Source organism: Triturus cristatus, chromosome 6 (assembly GCF_964204655.1).
Source record: "Triturus cristatus chromosome 6, aTriCri1.1, whole genome shotgun sequence".
NCBI classification, from domain to species: domain Eukaryota; kingdom Metazoa; phylum Chordata; class Amphibia; order Caudata; family Salamandridae; genus Triturus; species Triturus cristatus.
The window spans coordinates 1666320912-1666339660 of NC_140589.1; the positions used below are offsets into that span (position 1 = coordinate 1666320912).

Genomic DNA, 18749 nt, shown 5'->3' on the forward strand with positions numbered 1-18749 from the left:
ATTTTAAAGGTTTTTATAATGTTTGTATCGTCTTATGTATACTGTACTTTTATGGTTTTTGCTATGAACCGAATAAAGTAATTTTGACTGACTGAGCTGAGTCCCTGGTATCCAACTATGAAATTAAAGGCCTACAATCCTATATCCTCACTTAGATCAGGATCTAAAACTCTTCTTACTGTTCCTAGAGTATATAAAGCCCGTTCTGGCGGCAGGGCCTTTTCGTACTTGGCTCCTTTGTTCTGGAACAGCCTTCCCCAATATCTTCGCATGGAAATGTCCCTCCTCCGTTTTAGAAAGCTGATGAAAACATACCTTTTCTAGCTCAAGATAGTTCTCTGTCGCAAGCGCAGGGATACCCTTAGGGGTGATTCAGCGCTATATAAAATTATAAATAAATAAATTATAAATAAAGGCCTCCCTCTGCTCAGATATAATGCAGTGAGGGCACCTAACTAACCAGTTTCTTTGGGCCCTGTGCCTTCTACTAAATGTACATTTTTTATTTACAAGGCCATGAACAAAAAACCTTATTTTATTTTGATTTCCATTGCAAAACTCAAGACGCATTGATAAGGACAATCATTCTAGCTTTGACTACTGATCTTTTGCCTTTACCATTGCTTGTGTTTGTCAGAAATTGTTTTTGTATAATGTTATCACAAACATTTACACCATTTTGTTTTAAATGGCTGACTTAATATGCACATACATGTATGGACAGGTGCAGATTTTCAAATATTTTGCAATATAATTTTACAAAAGCCATTTATGTGACCATATATCCATGCCCACATGGGTGTGTGGGTGGCCATTTTACAGAAACAATTTCTAAAGAAAGGGAAAAAACTTTACATTTAGCAGAAGGCACTGTGGTCTAAAGAAAGAATAGTCATGGGTCCGCACTGCATTACAAGTGTCTGACACAATGTACCAGGACCTAGTATCTATATTCTTCCGTGCCAGGCCTGCTCCTTGGCCTGAGAAGGCATAGTGGTCCAGTGATGTCACTTTGGTTGAAGGGTATCTAATGTCACTTCCACTACCCCGAGCTTTTTGGTGAATCGACATCCATGTACCACAGGGCACTGGTGTTGCTCATAAGCACCTACACCAGTTTCTCTTTGATGGAGGGCAGGTAGGTTTCAACGGCAAGCGGATGGTCCTCAGCTCCAGAAGACTGATATAGAGGTGGGCCTCGACAGGAAACCAGAACCTATCGCAGATGGTCTCCCCAACATAGAAACAATGCATTAGTCACCTCTGTGAGCGCTGGGTGGGGTAAGGAGAGTGGTCTGTCGCTGACCCAATTGTGTTCCTGTAGCCATCGCTGCAGATCTTTGAAGTCTCTTCAAAAATCTGGATGTGATCGGTACCCCAGCCCCCTCCACGCGGGTGCAGCACCCATTGAGACTTCAGATCCCACTCCAGAGCCTGCATATGCCTCCTGGTGTGCGTCACCAGCTGTATGCCGAAGGCCATTAGTTCCATCAGCCTCAGAGTCATGCTCGCTGAGATCCAGGACTGAAGTTGAAAAATCAGGATCAAAGCCCAAATGTCCCAGAATCTCCACTGCACTGTGTGCAGAATAGCTCTGATGAAGGGTAGTGCCCTACAAAGGAGTCAGATATGAATCCGGCACTTTGATAGTGAACCCCAATGGTGTTAAAAGGTTCACAGTAGTCTGGAGGTGGGTGACGATTACCCAGGTGAGCTCGCCTTCAATAGCCAGTCATCAAGACAGGGAAACACTGGGACCCCTGGCCTACGAAGAGGTGCTGCATCCACCTCCATCACTTCATGAACACCCGAGGTGTGCTGGTAAGGCCATAGGGGAGCACAGCTAAGTAAAACTACTTGTGGCCACTACCGTCAACCACAGGGAATGCCTGTAGGCCATCGGGATAGGGATGTGAAAATAAGCGTCTTGTAGGTCCAGCGCTACCATCTAGTCTCCAGTGTGGAGGGCAGACAAAACCTGGGTCAATGTGAACAAGTTGAACTTGTCTTTTTTCAGAAAGGCATAGAGAAGACGAAGGTCTAATATGGGACATAAACCCTCATCCTTATTTAGTGCCCGAAAGTAGCAGGAATAACAACCACAAAGGACTGCTGGCACCTAGACCCTTTCTATGGTTCCATTGGTCAAAAGTGTCTGCACTCCCTGCTGCAAGTAATACTCATGGTCGTCCACCATTCTTACAATGGTGAATGGGGCAGCACAAATTCGAGAAATGGTAAAGCATAACCTGTGGAACAATTTGGAGGACCAAACTGTCTGAAGTTATTGGCTGCCTCCAACAGGATAGCTGTGTGCTGTCAAGAACACGCTAAAGAGTCATGGAGGGGTGGCAGGAAGACTGAGCTGCCAGCTGTCCCTAATGCCCTCTTCGATGGGTACTGTGGACTTGTTACATCTGTTGGGACTAGTGGCTGATGGAGGGGTAAGGCCCAAAGAGCATGCTGTGGCCCTACTATCTTTGAAGCTTTCCAGGACCACATGCGCTTTATCTTCCAACAGTTGGGAACCATTAACAGAATGTCCATAAGACTGGTCTGAACGGCTCTTGAAAAACCAATGGACGGAAGCCACGCATATCTGCGAATGACCAAACTAGCATCATTAGCCCTGCCAAGGGAGTCAGTAATATCCAGTTCGCAGCCGATGGTGAACTTGGCTGCATCAAGACAATACTGCAAGATCTAAGAAAGAATGGCCCAGTTTCCTATGGGACATGGGCAACAATTAAGCCACAGAGTCCCAAAAGGCATGAGAATAATGGCTTAAAAGGCAGCTGTCACTCACTGAACAATGGCCACACTGGTAGAGGAGGTCTCTATCCTCCTTGATTCCCTGTCAGGAGTAGAAGTGGGAAACATGGTTGATTTCCTCTGCTGACAAAGCCTGTACCACAAGGCTTTCAGGAGTGGGGCGCTCAATGAGGAAAGCAGGTTCGCCTGGTGCAGGGCGATGAAATCTGCTCATGCACAGGTTTTATCTGAGTAAGGTTTGCCCCAGGTACCCAAGGGCATATCTGTAAAAGCCTCATTAAATGGGAGTAGAGGCTCAGACCTCAAATGGCAAGGTTGCAACACCTCCATCAGAAAACTGGTTTTAACCTCCTGAGTTGGAAGGTGAAGCTCAAGGACCTCGGCTGCTCTTTGCATAACTATAGCGAAGGAGGCCTTTTCTTCCCTGGCATGTCCTTGAGGTGGGAGGTCCTTGGGGGGGTGGGGGGCGGGTGGACTAAATCAGTGTCTGGGGATGTGTGCAAACGACTGGCATCCTGGAGATTCTTATACCAGTTTTCCTCCAAGTAAGTTTTGCCAATCTCATCTTTAGAATCATAGCCCCCACTGTCTGAGTTTGTGTCAAATAGTTCATGAGTAACCTGAGCCTTAACGGGAGGTAAAGGAACTGTGTCCGAATAAGAAGTTTGGTTATGGGGATGTGGCTCAGATAAAGGAGCACTGCTTGAGTTGAGGTGGCGCTGTCTCAACGTCGTACAGCACTTTGGGTTGGTTGGTGATGTCCAGAGTCGATGGTGCTGGCATCGGCAGATCGGGTTCCGGTATGGATTGCAAAGCTGGGGAGGGAACCGGTACCGAAGTCAGTCTAGAGCCCTGAGCTGATCCAGAGGGCCCAACTGCCACCAACGGCGAAGGTGCTGGCAGAAACCCAGATGGAAAGCTCTCTGCTCCTTGGGGCCCACATGTACACCAGAGGGACTTTGTTACATGCCAAAAATTTGCTGCATGGCATTGCGGAATTCTTTGCTGCGCTGTGGTGCGATGACAAGCCCGGAAGTGCCAGCTGCGCAGGACAAGGGTCAGAATCAACTCTTAAGTAGACCGACTTCCGGAGCGCAGTCTGGAGTCACAATGATGGCCTCAGATCTTTCCAGAGGACTGACAGTGGCAGGAAGTGTTATTGTACGCTTGGAATTCTTGTGCTTCTTTTTGGATTTTCCCGAGGTTTTAGCAAGCAAAAAAGACCGGTCGGAGAGCAGAACCTACCTTTAGACATTGACCAATCCTGGAATGGTAACTGGTGGTGATCGGCCATGAACAGCTTCGCTTCCCTATCTCCAATGGCCTTGGGGTGCATCAAGACGCAATCACTGCAAGCCTTGGAGTCGTGATCCGACCCTAGACATCCTGAGCAAACCACATGTGGGTCAGTCACAACATTTGTTGGCGACATTCAACATGCGACCAATCTGGTTTAACTTTATATTCAGGCTCCCTTGAGCCGGTGGAGTCGACGGACTCATGGTTACGCACCTGCGCGCTACGAGAGGTACTAGACCTGATAACGATTTTAGCAGCTTACACAGCAACCCCACACATTTTCCTACTCCCTGCTGACGAGAGGCAACTACCTCGAAACACGTGTCCAGGGATGGCACACGCCACGCATACTTGCATTCACACTCGAGCATAGGTGTATCCGCCGACGCTGACCTTCAGGGACCATTTTCATTGGGGGAACACGCCTGGTAGGTGTAGCAGTGTGCGACCAATCTGGTTTAACTTTATATTCAGGCTCCCTTGAGCCGGTGGAGTCGACGGACTCATGGTTACGCACCTGCGCGCTACGAGAGGTACTAGACCTGATAACGATTTTAGCAGCTTACACAGCAACCCCACACATTTTCCTACTCCCTGCTGACGAGAGGCAACTACCTCGAAACACGTGTCCAGGGATGGCACACGCCACGCACACTTGCATTCACACTCGAGCATAGGTGTATCCGCCGACGCTGACCTTCAGGGACCATTTTCATTGGGGGAACACGCCTGGTAGGTGTAGCAGTGTGCGACCAATCTGGTTTAACTTTATATTCAGGCTCCCTTGAGCCGGTGGAGTCGACGGACTCATGGTTACGCACCTGCGCGCTACGAGAGGTACTAGACCTGATAACGATTTTAGCAGCTTACACAGCAACCCCACACATTTTCCTACTCCCTGCTGACGAGAGGCAACTACCTCGAAACACGTGTCCAGGGATGGCACACGCCACGCATACTTGCATTCACACTCGAGCATAGGTGTATCCGCCGACGCTGACCTTCAGGGACCATTTTCATTGGGGGAACACGCCTGGTAGGTGTAGCAGTGTGCGACCAATCTGGTTTAACTTTATATTCAGGCTCCCTTGAGCCGGTAGAGTCGACGGACTCATGGTTACGCACCTGCGCGCTACGAGAGGTACTAGACCTGATAACGATTTTAGCAGCTTACACAGCAACCCCACACATTTTCCTACTCCCTGCTGACGAGAGGCAACTACCTCGAAACACGTGTCCAGGGATGGCACACGCCACGCATACTTGCATTCACACTCGAGCATAGGTGTATCCGCCGACGCTGACCTTCAGGGACCATTTTCATTGGGGGAACACGCCTGGTAGGTGTAGCAGTGTGCGACCAATCTGGTTTAACTTTATATTCAGGCTCCCTTGAGCCGGTGGAGTCGACGGACTCATGGTTACGCACCTGCGCGCTACGAGAGGTACTAGACCTGATAACGATTTTAGCAGCTTACACAGCAACCCCACACATTTTCCTACTCCCTGCTGACGAGAGGCAACTACCTCGAAACACGTGTCCAGGGATGGCACACGCCACGCATACTTGCATTCACACTCGAGCATAGGTGTATCCGCCGACGCTGACCTTCAGGGACCATTTTCATTGGGGGAACACGCCTGGTAGGTGTAGCAGTGTGCGACCAATCTGGTTTGACATTCACCAACGGGTTTAAACTCTTGTAGACTTGGGAGGTGACAATTTCCTTGCACAGTTAAGAAGGGAACAATTTAATGTCTCAATGAGATGAAGTGTAGCTTCAGATCCATGTCTGTTGGCGCAGAAAGAAAAGAACTGCTATCAGTGTGCATGGGTGACACCTATTTAGATCTGTGTACATCACATCTGACACAGGACGACGTCAACACGGCGCCGTTGGCACCAGCGTGCAGGACAACTGATAAAAAATTTCGGCTACAGTCTTAAGCCTGGGGAAAGTTTTGAAAAGGTGCAGACAAAATTATTCATTAGAAATTGCAGCCAACTCCCGCTGCATTCGGCTAAATGCACAGTAGGGTTTAGCTGTATATACGAGCCAATGTATGTATGCAGTAACTGTATATGTAGCATGAACCTAGCCAAAAAGCAGAAGAGTGCTCTAAAGGGTCAACGGCAAGCATATAGTCAAAGTTAGGTGCAAGGAACAGTTAGATGTGGTATACAATCACAAAACCAAGGTTACATATAAGCAATGGGTAGATTCAGTGATAAGACCTGAATGTTCATTTTTTTTAAACTTCAGAAATTCACTGAAACTACAACACACAGTTTAAGTGCAGTTATGGTTACAAAGCAAAAACCTGAAAACACAAATTTTACAAGCTATAGTTCATAACTCGAGCCCCGTGTTTAATGTTGATTTGTTTTAATAAAAGATATTTAACCAAAGCCAGGATTCAAGGGGCTAAATTTGTGCAGTACGGTCACACTGAAAGAGGCATTTAATCTGTGAAAAGCAGTAAACAGTGTTTTTCCAATGTCAATTTTATTGTGGCAATAAACTTGAGTTTGACATTTGCACTGCAGTAATAAATGGGTGATTATGCGTTTATTAGTACAAACATATATGCATTCACCACTAGCAAAATAGTCTAAGAACACCATTTGCCTAGCCTTTTTTTTAGGTCTCGGCTAGCATGGCTGTGCACATGCGCAGCTCGCTAGGCGAGATTTAATGTTTGAGGACTTTCGGTAAAGGGCTTCGAGCCCCGCCCCTATTTCCCATTGGCTGGCGTCACCGTTTATGCTAAATGGTGGCCAGCCATTGAAAAAGAGCTCTTTGTGACGTATACTTTTCTTTTTTTGAGACAGCCCACTTGGACAGGCTCATCTGCCTTCCGTGGTTCGTGAAAAGTTTCTTATCTTTATGGGGCCATGTGCTTAATCAAAGCCGAGACCTATTGCATTTTTAATGCTTGTTTTAATCTCTCCTGATGCCTGAGATGATCAGGAGAGATTTAATCAACACTCCTGCCCTTGAGCAAGGCAATGGCAAGGAAGGGTCGGTGATGGAATAGACAGGGATCCAGAAGGAATATTCAGGCGAATGCTAAACCTGTAAAATGTATTTGCCCACAATACTAGTCTTCCATTCCCTTTTGGGGGGGGCCTCAAAAGCACCTGTACTCACTCTATTATGTCACTGTATGCAGGAAACTAGTAGAACTCTGAAACAAACTAAAGAAACTGACCTACAATGTTTGGCCCAGCTGCTAGAAGGCCACCTTTTTCGACTTATCACTAGCACAGGGGGTAGTATTGGCTTCCTTAAAGTAGGCTGTCAATAAACACAATCTAAACCCTACTGAGCCAGGGAATTATAGACATATTGTTTGACTCTGGATAAGAAAGAACATTATGGGGATAGTGGTAGGTAAGCAACTCTATGTGCACCTGAAAAAAAACATTTCAGATCCAGCATCAGGAAGGAAACTGCAATATTGGACATTTTTGAAGAAGGTCTTAAGATTATTGACAGCTGAGCGGGGAAGATGTAGAGGAGGGGTGCAACACTTCTGACCCGTACCTCTGTAGCCTTCAGTTAAAAGGCACAGCTAACAAAGGCTTAATTTTCTTTCCATGCATGGCCAGGTCATTTAAGGAGGATGTATTCCATTCAGGCTCTACCCTGGTTAAGTCTGAGGTTCTACAGCACTCTCCGCTCTCATCAGGCCTCTTCAATATTTTTGTCGGTCTGCCATAAAACATTCTCAGAATCCATCAGCTGGGGTTCCAATCAAAAGCTGGCAAGGCACAGATCCTTGTACAAACCGAACATCAGTAAAAGGATCTAAATCAGTTGATGATGTGTCTGAACAACATATGGTTTAGTATAAAAAAGGACTGGATAAAACAGAAATCATCATGTCTGAACCACATCAAACATGGTTAATAGCGAGATCTGGTTTGACATTTTGCAGAGCTAATGAACTATGCAGCTCGTCCCTCTGAGAATCCTTAAGTGGGGGGGGGCCATAGCTAACTCCGAGCTGGGTTAGGACAATGACCTCTTTTACCGCCTACCAGGATTCATCAAGTTTAAACAGAGTTAATAAAGGAGTTTGGTTAGCAGCAGGGCTCCATAAGTAACCATGTATCCGAGCCTGCACTAGTTGACAGTTGAAGTCTGGGTCAGAGTCAAGTGGCAGTGTCTCAAAATCAAACTGAAACATTGACTGGTCCTTTTATAAGGCGTGTCTTTTTGTTTCCTGTCCCTCAGATTGATCTAAATTACATGTGTCAACCTATTGTTGGGACGATCTCTTTGATATAGACAGAAACATTTTTTTGGTGATGAATGTGTAGTGTGGATATATGCTGTGAATGGGTTTTTTGAATGCTCGATTTGTATGAATGAGGTATGCCAGGTTGTCCATTTAAAGTGTCATTTTTTGGGGCCATTATTGATGTTGTACATATTTTAGTATATAACAACAACGTATTTTGATATTGAACTATTGTTTTGTGAATATAAACAAGACAAACATAAATTTTATAATAACTGATCTGTTCACCCTTTATGTGTTCAATATATGGTCTAGCCTAAGTGAATTATTGATAATACGACTAATTAGGTAGAGCAACCGTTTCATATTACTGGTCCTTTTATACCTTCAGGCAAAAATCAGGAACTACAACCAGCGAGGGACATATGGTCCTTGCACAAATCCATATTAACCCAGGATGAGTGCAAACGTTCCCCCTTCACAGATCAGATAATAGCTAAATGGGGAATTGGATAGTGAAATTCCTTCTCCTGGGACATTAAGGAGAGAGCCTTACCACTCTTCAAGATGTAGTTAAAAACCTATCTTTTTCTTTCCCCCTCATTGTTAAATCAACTCAGATTGTAATCTGATTGCAATGAGGCCTTTCTGGCTTCATTACAATTTCCTCTATAATTCCAGTGGGGTTGGTAACTTTTGTTACCGGCCCCAATGAACTTCAGAGATTTGCAGAAATATCATAGATCCTAGGAGTTTCACAAGAGACTCTGGCTGTTGAAAGTAGCCAAAATCTCTGAGCAAAACTCTGGGGAGCATAGAGGAATCTGGAGAAGTATTTCTCATTCTTCTGATATTTTCGAACTCATAATACCCTGGTTTTTCACCTCCAGCAGTTGAGTTATGAGTTCTCCGCATAATGGCGGCAGGACAATAACAGGAGGAATAGCAGGGCACTCAGTTTGAGGCCTTAGTGCAATTGTACAACATTTATTTTTGGCAGGTTAGTAAAAATGAAATAGCGGTTGGATATGAACAGCACGGCAAGAGCACAAAATGTCATACCTGTATCTTCTCTATTTTGCCTTTTTAGTTTCCTTTGTGCTTCTTCTGCCTATATAACAAGATAAACGTTTTTTAGTAAAACAAATTTAAGGCGGAAAGTGCAATAACATTAACATTGAAACAACACCACACCATCACATTGCATTATGGTATTCTATCATGTGTTCGCTGCTGTGCTTGGAGAAAGGATATATCTGCTTTGTGTAAAGTGATGGAGGCTCCATTGCAGGAGGACAGAGGAGTTTTCTTCTTGGGACATGAATCCGGCTTAAAATTGTGGATTGGGAATAGTGTGTGTGGGTCTTTATTTGTATGTTCCTAGCTGGGTTCGAGGCTGGGGTTTACCTGGTCTATGTGCGGTACTAGCGCACCGTATCCGAAGGAAAGGGTACCTGCCTTCCTACTGGTCTTGTTGCGAGCTGTATAGTAAGGGATCAGATGTTTGGATTTACGCTTCCCTAGTTCCCTGTCAGTCTAGGGTTTGGTGTGTATCTTCTGTGTTTGGAGCAGGAGCCCCCTCTACCCACTTTCCTGGAGGGCATTTTAGGACTCGGTTTTTTCTAGGGTGTGAGCTGGATCAGAACTTCCTCCAGTACCCCACCTCTTGAGCTTCAGGCTTGTGAGAAGTGTCCCCTAACTTCATGCTGGGGGCTGTGTGGTGCTGGCTGTGTTTGGATTGCCCCTCACTGGTTCCCTTGCTCTGAGCTGGGGTGGGTTCCCTGCTGTACGCCCTGATGGGCTTGGGGATTATGGGATGCCTGCCCAGGCTTGACTGTTCAGGAAGTACATGCACGCACTTGCACTTTTTGTTTCATATGAGTCGGGTTTGGCATGGAGCAGTTGTCTGAACACTGCCTGCTCTGTTTACACTGCAGAGTTGGCTGGTGCTCGTGTGAAGAGTATTGTGGTTTCCTGGTCCATCCTAGGGCTCCTTTTGGCCCGGTCACATTTAGAGTTGGGGTTTATGATCCATGTATGCCTCGTACAGTTTTGGGACTTCTCTGTAGTAGTAACTCCTGTTTTATTTTGCCTTTAACTTATATTTTGTACTCAAGATAAAGTGTCACTCAAAGTGACCCACATAAGGCATTCAAATGTCGAACATAAGCACAGTGAACTTGTGGAATGTAACACATGAGGGAACTCAAAACCAGGAAGCTATGCTCTACTTTTATAATGTTAGGCGTGTTGTTGGGGAGGTGGTACGAGGAGGAGATGAACTGTCTTCATACTATGACCTGTATTTTTGCTTGTTGCCCTTTGGGGAGTGTGCTTTACCTCCCTATTCCACTATGCAGTCCTTCCTTCTCACTCCCTTTTTAGATTGGTGTGCATCATTTGTTCAGTGTTGGACTTGGTTGAGTTGAAGGAGCCGGGTTATCAGGGTCATCTTCAGGTGTACTACAATTCTGCCTTTGCACCTCCTTTGGCCCTATGCTGATGCCCGCTGGTATTGCTTAATTCAGGCACAGTATTTCAGCCCAGACCTCTTTTTACCTTGGGTGGAGTCTTGTGTGGTATTTACTGACGGCTGTAGATTAGTGCATGGACTTGCATGACTTGCATTCTGTTGCCATCACTGCTTACTCTTTGTTCAACTTGGGGCTCATTTGTCACTGCGCTTGATTTCCCAGGGCAGTTTTACACTTAGTGCTGGCTCACGTTTTGGGCTGGGAGTGGGAGGAGATTCTGGCTTCTTGCTTTGTCTTTTGTCCCACCTCACAAGTTTATGGGCTTGTGCTTAAGTGAGTGTTCTGCCCTGCCCCACCCTTCATTTTTGCAGGTTCTGCTTTTCTCTGGGCTTCCACCTGTGTCCTGTTTTATTTGGGTGCCCTGACATATGCCTTTTTTCCCAGTGGGGGTTCTTCCCTTGCTCCCCTGTTGAACTGGTAGCTGGCTTAAGTTTTCTGGTGCCTCTTTCAATTTCTTTGCCATCCTTGTGTGTTGTTTCTGGGTACTGTGGTGGTAGTCAGGTTGAGTCGCATCCCGCTTGGTCATCTGACTCTTCCAGTGGCATTGCAGCTTTCCTTGCGTGGTCTTACCCCCTCCAGTTTGTTTGGTATCTGGGATGATTGTGTGCTGTCCCTTTGCACCTCAAGAGGAAGGCAATGTTGTCACTTTTTGAGCACACCCTAACTTCCCCAGTAAGCTAGCTGGCCTTGAGTTTCGCTTGACTGATTGTTTTGAAAGGATGTTTCCTGCAAACCATGCTTGAGGCATTGTGATCTGGTGTTACCCTTGTGTGTGGTTGAGGTCTCTGATCGGTGATTAATTAATATCCTCCTATTGGCCAGGAGCTGTTATCCCACTGTGTGTTTGATGCTTCAGTCTGTTTTGCCTTGTGCACCTATTGCATGCTGGACTTGGGATTTTGGATGTGTTGTCCTGTCATCGCCCTGGGCTGATTATCACTTCTTGATCCCCTCCACGTTTTGTCCAATTGCTTTGGTCTGTGGGTGCTAGAGGATGTCCCCCACCTTCTCCTATTGCTTTTGGAATCTGTGTTCTGACCTGCCACGGCCCTCCTTTTGCCCCGCAAGTCTCTTCCACTCCCCACTTTTGTATTAGGAATCTTCTGGAGGGGTTTATAGATTTGTCTGTAGGTTGTTCTATGCCCTAGACTTTGGCTGCGCCCTAAGTGAACCACTCCAACATTCCAGTATTATGCTGAGATTGTTGTGTTGGTACCATCAGCATTGCTATTGCCGTTCCGTGTCCGCTAGTCCTATAAGCTAGTCCTTTATTGAGCCCACCACACAGCATTTAAACATTTTGGTGTGGGTTCGGTTATTGACCCCCCTCCGTGCTCCTTGCAAGCTTTGTCCGCCTTTCCTTCTGTGATTTATTTTTTGGGGGGCTCTGTGCTTCTTATTGACTTTCCCTTCTTTGGTGTGCTGTTTGGTTGAATCCTCTTCTTGGTGAGTGAAGTGTGTACCTGCCACAATCTGGGTTTGATTACTTCAGTGTCTTTCTGGCTCCAGGCCTTTGTGTGTATATGTGATTTCCCATCTTGGGCTGGGTCTACTGAACAGCGCCTTACTTTTCGTAGGTCTGGGTATTGTTCTGTTGACTTTATTTGATATCTGTTGCCTCTGCTTCTCGCTTACCCAGTTGGTTTGTGATGGTGCATGTTCCTGTGGTTTTGCCTTCCTGTTCTTGCTACTCACCCTGGTCTCACCCTGTTCTCTCTGTTGTTTGCTTGAACTGGGGTGTTCCTGCTCTGCTGGGGCATAACAGATTTACTGCTTTATGATCCCTTATGACTTCTTTCTACACATAACTGGCTGTATGTGACAGGTGCCTTGCCAGGAGGCACAGTTCCTTTTTAATACTGCCTTTTTCAAGCATGGGAGTTGGCTTTTTATGGGAGTCCTGTTTAGGGGGCTGATCCTTTAGACAGACTAGTTGTTCCTTCTGCATTTGAGCTTCTAGTGTGCGTCAGTTTGCTTTGGAGAAGTCTCTTTGGCATGAGTTGAATTAATGTTTCCTGATATCCGAGATATTACTGAGGAGACTCAGTCTGATGAGAGAGAATGATTCAAGCATGTGAATTTATGAAGATCCAACACTGGAGAACACGGGTTTACAAACCTCATGGCAGATTTATTTTAATTTTGAAAGTGATTCATGTGGCAGTGGCAGATGAAGGAACCTAAATGAAACTCCGCTCTGATCCTGATTTATCAGATACCGACACAGGAATGGTACCTTGAAAAGATTAAGTTTGGTTCAAAATATTTTTTACACATGAATCAGTTCAAGAAATCTGGTATGCAGAGAAAGTGAAGACCTGATTTCACAGGGATACTATAACTGCTCTGAGAAGGTGAAAAGGAGCAAGGACAGGAGAATTCAACCATATCCATGTTAAATATTTTTGATACAATTCCAATAACAGGAGATTATATATTACGATGTTTTCCCGTTTACCCAATTATGCATGATAATTATACAATATGAGATTTGCACTCTTCACATTTACTCTGAAACTCAAAAAGATAATTTCATAGCATGCAGGTTACCAAATACCGGCATCATAAATCGGATAACTGAAGATTTATATTTGTGAGGTCTAGTTAAAATAAAAACTATATGCGAGGACAATAATTTTACAAAGTCCAATACATTCAGAAAGGCTTTTGAACTTGAAACCAACAAGACTCAGAAGAGTAGTCTAGGAGGATTTTGTCCCACCTTTTCCAGAGGGACCAACATTCATATTTTTGAGGATTTAACACTCAAGAAATTACAAAAATGACTCCAAGCCAAATCACTTTGCGAGACATAAACAGCCATGCTTCCAAACACAGCAAAGATCCAGAATTTTGTATTTGGCGCAGTCTGTCTTTGCTGAATGAGAACATAAGGCTGTTAAGCATACGCCTGGTGCAAGGCTAGAGGTCGATGGAAGACAGCTAATGAAAATCAAGCAGAGTGCATAGCAGGGAGAAGCACAGCTAATAACTTGCAAAAACTAGGGCTGATCCTGGATTCCAATAACCGGAGAAATTAGTTTTCCAAGATGGTGAGCCTAGATGCAGAAAACCATTGAATATCTTGACTGACATACTATAATTTAAGTATTGAGACTATTAGGAGTGAGGCTAATGTCTCTGAGATGTACTGAGCTGATATACACATGGGCAAGGACCAATGTGGTTACATCCGATAGTTTGACCTGGGGAGAAGAACACAGAAGAAGCCCTATCAGGGCCCATGTTATTTACTAAAGAAAGACCTACGGATGTCTATATTAATGAAGGAATTCAGAGAAAAGAACACAATGGTGCCATAGAACAAGATAATTTGTCTTGATGTGTTTGATACATTGCTATATAACAAACAAGACTGCCAGTACCCTAAAGTCTAGGGGGTAGAGGTTACTTTGGATTGCACTGAGGTCTTAGAATAAGTATGATCAAATCAATATTAGAAGTGGTAAAGGTCTAAATGATGCAGTGAAGTTCGATGGATTTTATGTGAAAGTGACTGGCAAGCCTTACAGACCTAAAAAAGGTATGTAGTGCTGCGGAAGAAATGTATGGTAAAATGTTCATGCTGGATACACTTCTCTACTTGAAGATTTCTCACCTCATGCGTCTCTCTCGGGTGTCAGACTAGATCCACAAAAGATGAAATACCTCCCTTTACCAGGAGGTGGCATCAGGGTTCAAACTCAGCGCCAGTACCTCCAGTGATGTGACTTCACAGTGCCACATATGGTACCAACTCAGCGCTTTGACATTAGTTCCCCCTCTCAGAAACAGAGATGAGATCGACAAACTTAGGAATCCAGTGCAGAAAACTAACTTGGAACCTTGTTTAATATAGAAAAATACTGCTGAAAGGCGAAATTGGCAAGTCGGCAAGGATTCTTCAGGTGGACACAGTATCCCTACAAGCCTAGATGCAGAGCTCAAGGTTGAGTATTATGTCTGATAAAGGATATAATGGGATCACTTGTTACTGCCTACCCCTACATACCGGCTAGAAACACAACAGGGCAATGCCAAAGAAACAGCCTCACCCCTGCATGGTGGGCCAACCTCCCTACCACTGAACATTTATTTAGTTTCCATTTTCTATTTACACATATTTCATTAATTTTAAACAGTACATCAATACCACAGTGTACTCCTGGGCAGCCCTGCACTCTAGAGGCTAGGGTATCCGAAGAGGACTGGCCAGAGTACTGTCAAAATCAACAACATGAAATACAAAATGAAAGACAAATTAGGTGGAGTAGTTCCTCTTTGGCAGGATTTGGAAACCAAAAGAGATGAGAAAGAAGAAGGAAGTGAAGCTCATATTAGGAGCACCAATCTAATGGACTGAACAAGAGAAAGGGGGACACCTGATGAAACTCAAAACTGAAACAGATGTGAAGACAAAAATACACAGACGTAACAGGAAAGAGTAATAATGCAGCTGGGCTTAGACTCATCAGAAGTCAGGAACAATAAGGTCCACACTGAGGTCTGGTTGACAGTAAAGAGAAAACCCGAATCAGACTTCATAAAAAACAACAATAACCAAATATTTAAAAGAAATCCACCATAAAAAGGTGTAGAACCAAGAAAAGCCCACCTCAAGGAGGAGTGGGGGCTTGGCGGTGCAGGAATCACCAGTCTACTCTTACCCTCCTCATATAATAAAGTGGACCCGGAAACCTTCGTCTGCAGAGAGAACCACCTTTATTACAATAGCCCGGGCTATGGAACAGAGTCCCAAATTAGTCAGAGACAAAAGCCAGGAGGCTGCTGCTTTACTCCACAGCGAACAAGCCTTCTATACATTTTTACTTCACTCTCTTTTGGCATTCAGTCCATTGTTCTATCAGGGCAGTGTTTGCAGTTGATAACCTGATCAAGGCGGTGTTTGTAGTTGATGACCTGATCAAGGCGGTGTTTGTATTTGATGACCTGATCAAGGCTCGGCATTCAGACCATTGTTTTTAATCAGCTTGATCAAGGCTCGGCATTCAGACCATTGTTCAATCAGCTTGATCAAGGCTCGGCATTCAGAACATTGTTCGATCAGCTTGATCAAGGTGTCAAGGATGTTTACCAAGCAGGAAGCAGAAGATGAAAAACAAGCTTGTTTACACAGGGCGTAGGTGTCTCATGGCTTTCTGTTGATGAATTGGCTAACTGCAAAGAACAGGGGGACTTGTGTATGCGATAGTTTTGAGCGTCAGCAGAAATGGAGGCTGTAGGCAGGGTTTTGTAACGAGATGGCAAGGAATGGAGGAATGTAAGTAACTTTATAGAACCTAGTGAAAACTCATTTTCTTCAAAGGGCTGGTTCACAGACAACACGAAGCATACCAGAAATGGTAACTTTGCCCTGGAGAAGCACCCCCATTTAATAACCCTAACGGAGCATATCCCGTTGCTATCATACACACTCCCCTACAGAGGTACAGGGTGCAGATAAATTAGCATAGACACTTTAGGGGCAAATCAGATCAGCCTAATACACCACAATCTAGCCTAGGTCACCAGACAACCAGTTATGGTTTGCATAAAGAACCTACTTTTCAATTCAATAAAAAAATTCTTTATTTCGGCCTTTATGGCCATAAAAGCACAGAGAAAAGAATACAGCACAGTTTATACATATAAATCTTGCAAAGATAAAGTGCGCGTGCATTGCAGTATTTAAAAAAGAATTCTGAATTTAAGTGTAAAAAAGGTTCTAGTTCAAAATAGATGTTTTTAAAACATTTAAAAAGGTAGTTAAAGTATTAATATGTTTTATTTACGTTAAAAAGCTAAAGTTATCCGATAGACCCAGTTTTTAAAATGGATGACCGTACACACAAAATATAAAATAAATAACGAGAGACTGTATACGCAATGGGCAGACTAGTATCGTATTTTTGGAGCCTATAGGCCTCCACGGAATGCTTTGTCCCAAGATTCCGGCATGCCTGTTGTAACCATCGGTACTAACCTTCTTGTATGCCGGGCAGACAAATAGTACAAGTTGATCCGTCTCCGGATTATCTGCACAGACTGGACAGACCTGAATCAGAGTATTTCCCCATTTATTTGTAAATGCGCGCAGTGGTAATACACCGTGCCTAAATTGTAAGTACAGTTTTTTTGGAAAGGGGGGCTGTATGACATCAAGAACAGGTTCTAGCTTATATTGATCTTTGGCCTCTAGAAAGGATAGGGTCAATGTGCAGTGTCGGAATTGGCCTTTATCTGGTTTAGTTTAAATTCTCTAAAAACTTTGACACTGGTTTCTTATGAGTTATTGTGCAAGTTGCTTCAGAATTGACCTATAGATCTCCCATCCTCATAGCAGCCAAGGTGTTTTTGATATAGGACAGCCATGGGATTTTGCCAACTCTCTGTAAATTTAGAACCTCCTTTAGCTCTTCTCTAAAGAACTCAAGTTCTGGAGCATTCCAGATACGTCTCCAATAGAGAAGAGGTCTAAGGGCAGCTTCCTCCGCAATTGGGCTAACCCCAAGGTCCATGCGGAGTGGCGTCAGTGGTGTACTTTTAGGGAGACCTAATAGCTGCCTAATAAAAGAGTTCTCGTTCTTTGAGAGGGGATCAGATGGTCGATGGCCCCAGATTTCTGCCCCATATAAGGCCGCTCCCCTACCCTGGGCCTTGTAAATTTCCATTGCTGGACCAACCATTTTGTGGGTGCACTTCCTAGACATCTTTGCTATCCCCCCAGCTGTCTGTGCCAGATTTAAGCTAGACTTCTTGATTTGTGCGTTCCACTCCATTTTGTCAGTGAGTGTTAGGCCTAAGTCAAAAACAGTCACTTTCTCTAGTGGTTCCCATCTAAAAGAGGGCTTGGTCGCGTGGTGTTACCTGCGTTGAAAACCATACATTTTCTTTTTAGTGAGTTGATTTCCAAACCCGTTTTTACAAAATAGATGGAAAATATCCAAGGCCCTCTGTATTCCCTTTGGGGACTTGGATAATGAGAGGGTATCATCGGCGAACATCAGGGCCGGAACCCTGTTGTTCGCCAGCCTAGGGGCATCTATGTCCCTCCCAGCTTTCAGAGCCTCCATTAGACCATTCATAAATAAGCAAAAGAGGTCGGGCCAGGACGCATCCTTGTCTTACCCCCCTGTCTATTGGAATGGGGTGGAATGCTTCAGTAAACTCACCGTTTTTACCGTACCTAACTTGAGCGTAGTTGTTTTTGTGAAGCTGTTTCATCTGGTAACAGAGGTAAGGAGGGATCCCCAAATCTAGTAAAATGAACCACAATTTATCCCTAGGGACCAGGTCGATTTTAAACCAACACAAAGATCAAATAAAGGCTGCCTCCCTCCAAAAGCACTATCTTCCAGTACAGAAGTTGCAGCCTAAGTATCTGATGTATTGTGGACATCTTCGCTCTAAAACCTACTTGGTAGGGACCGAGTATAGAATGCTCCTCCATCCAGCTTTCCATTCGGTCCAATAGCACTCGTGCGTATATTTTTTGGGTGACATCTAAAAGGCTTATTGAACGATAGTTGGCCGGGAGGAGTAGTGAGCCCTCTTTAGGTCTCGCGCCTAGCGGTGCAGTGCACAGCACTGCACGCGCAGCGAGAGACCTCTTGTAGGGTTTTTTTTAAATCGCCCTAGGAATCGCACATGAGTGCGCTTTTCCATTTGGGCCATGCCATTGGCTTCTGCGTGCGTCTTTTTATTAAAGACAGCACGCAATGGGCCAAAGGCGGGCGCATTGCTACGCCCATGGCCTATTGGTGTCTATTACGCGCACCAAAGGGCACGTGGCTTCAATTATCGTGCCCAGACACGGACGCGATAATTAAAACCACATGGTACGCTGTGGCGCGCGTGCACCACTCGCGGGCTTCTTTTTTTTCCAAGAGAACGTTG

The 18749-nt window shown here is 44.8% G+C and overlaps 1 protein-coding gene across 3 annotated transcripts in view; it reads right to left on the bottom strand.

Moving 5' to 3' along the window:
* The window catches only part of UBR2 (ubiquitin protein ligase E3 component n-recognin 2), a 1393714-nt gene that overhangs the window by 728415 nt on the left and 646550 nt on the right, over positions 1–18749 (bottom strand). For all 3 annotated transcript variants that reach the window (XM_085612829.1, XM_085612828.1, XM_085612830.1), the window contains one exon: positions 9382–9430. In XM_085612829.1, coding sequence (XP_085468955.1) covers positions 9382–9430 — 49 coding nt within the window. The remainder of the gene's footprint in view (positions 1–9381; positions 9431–18749) is intronic.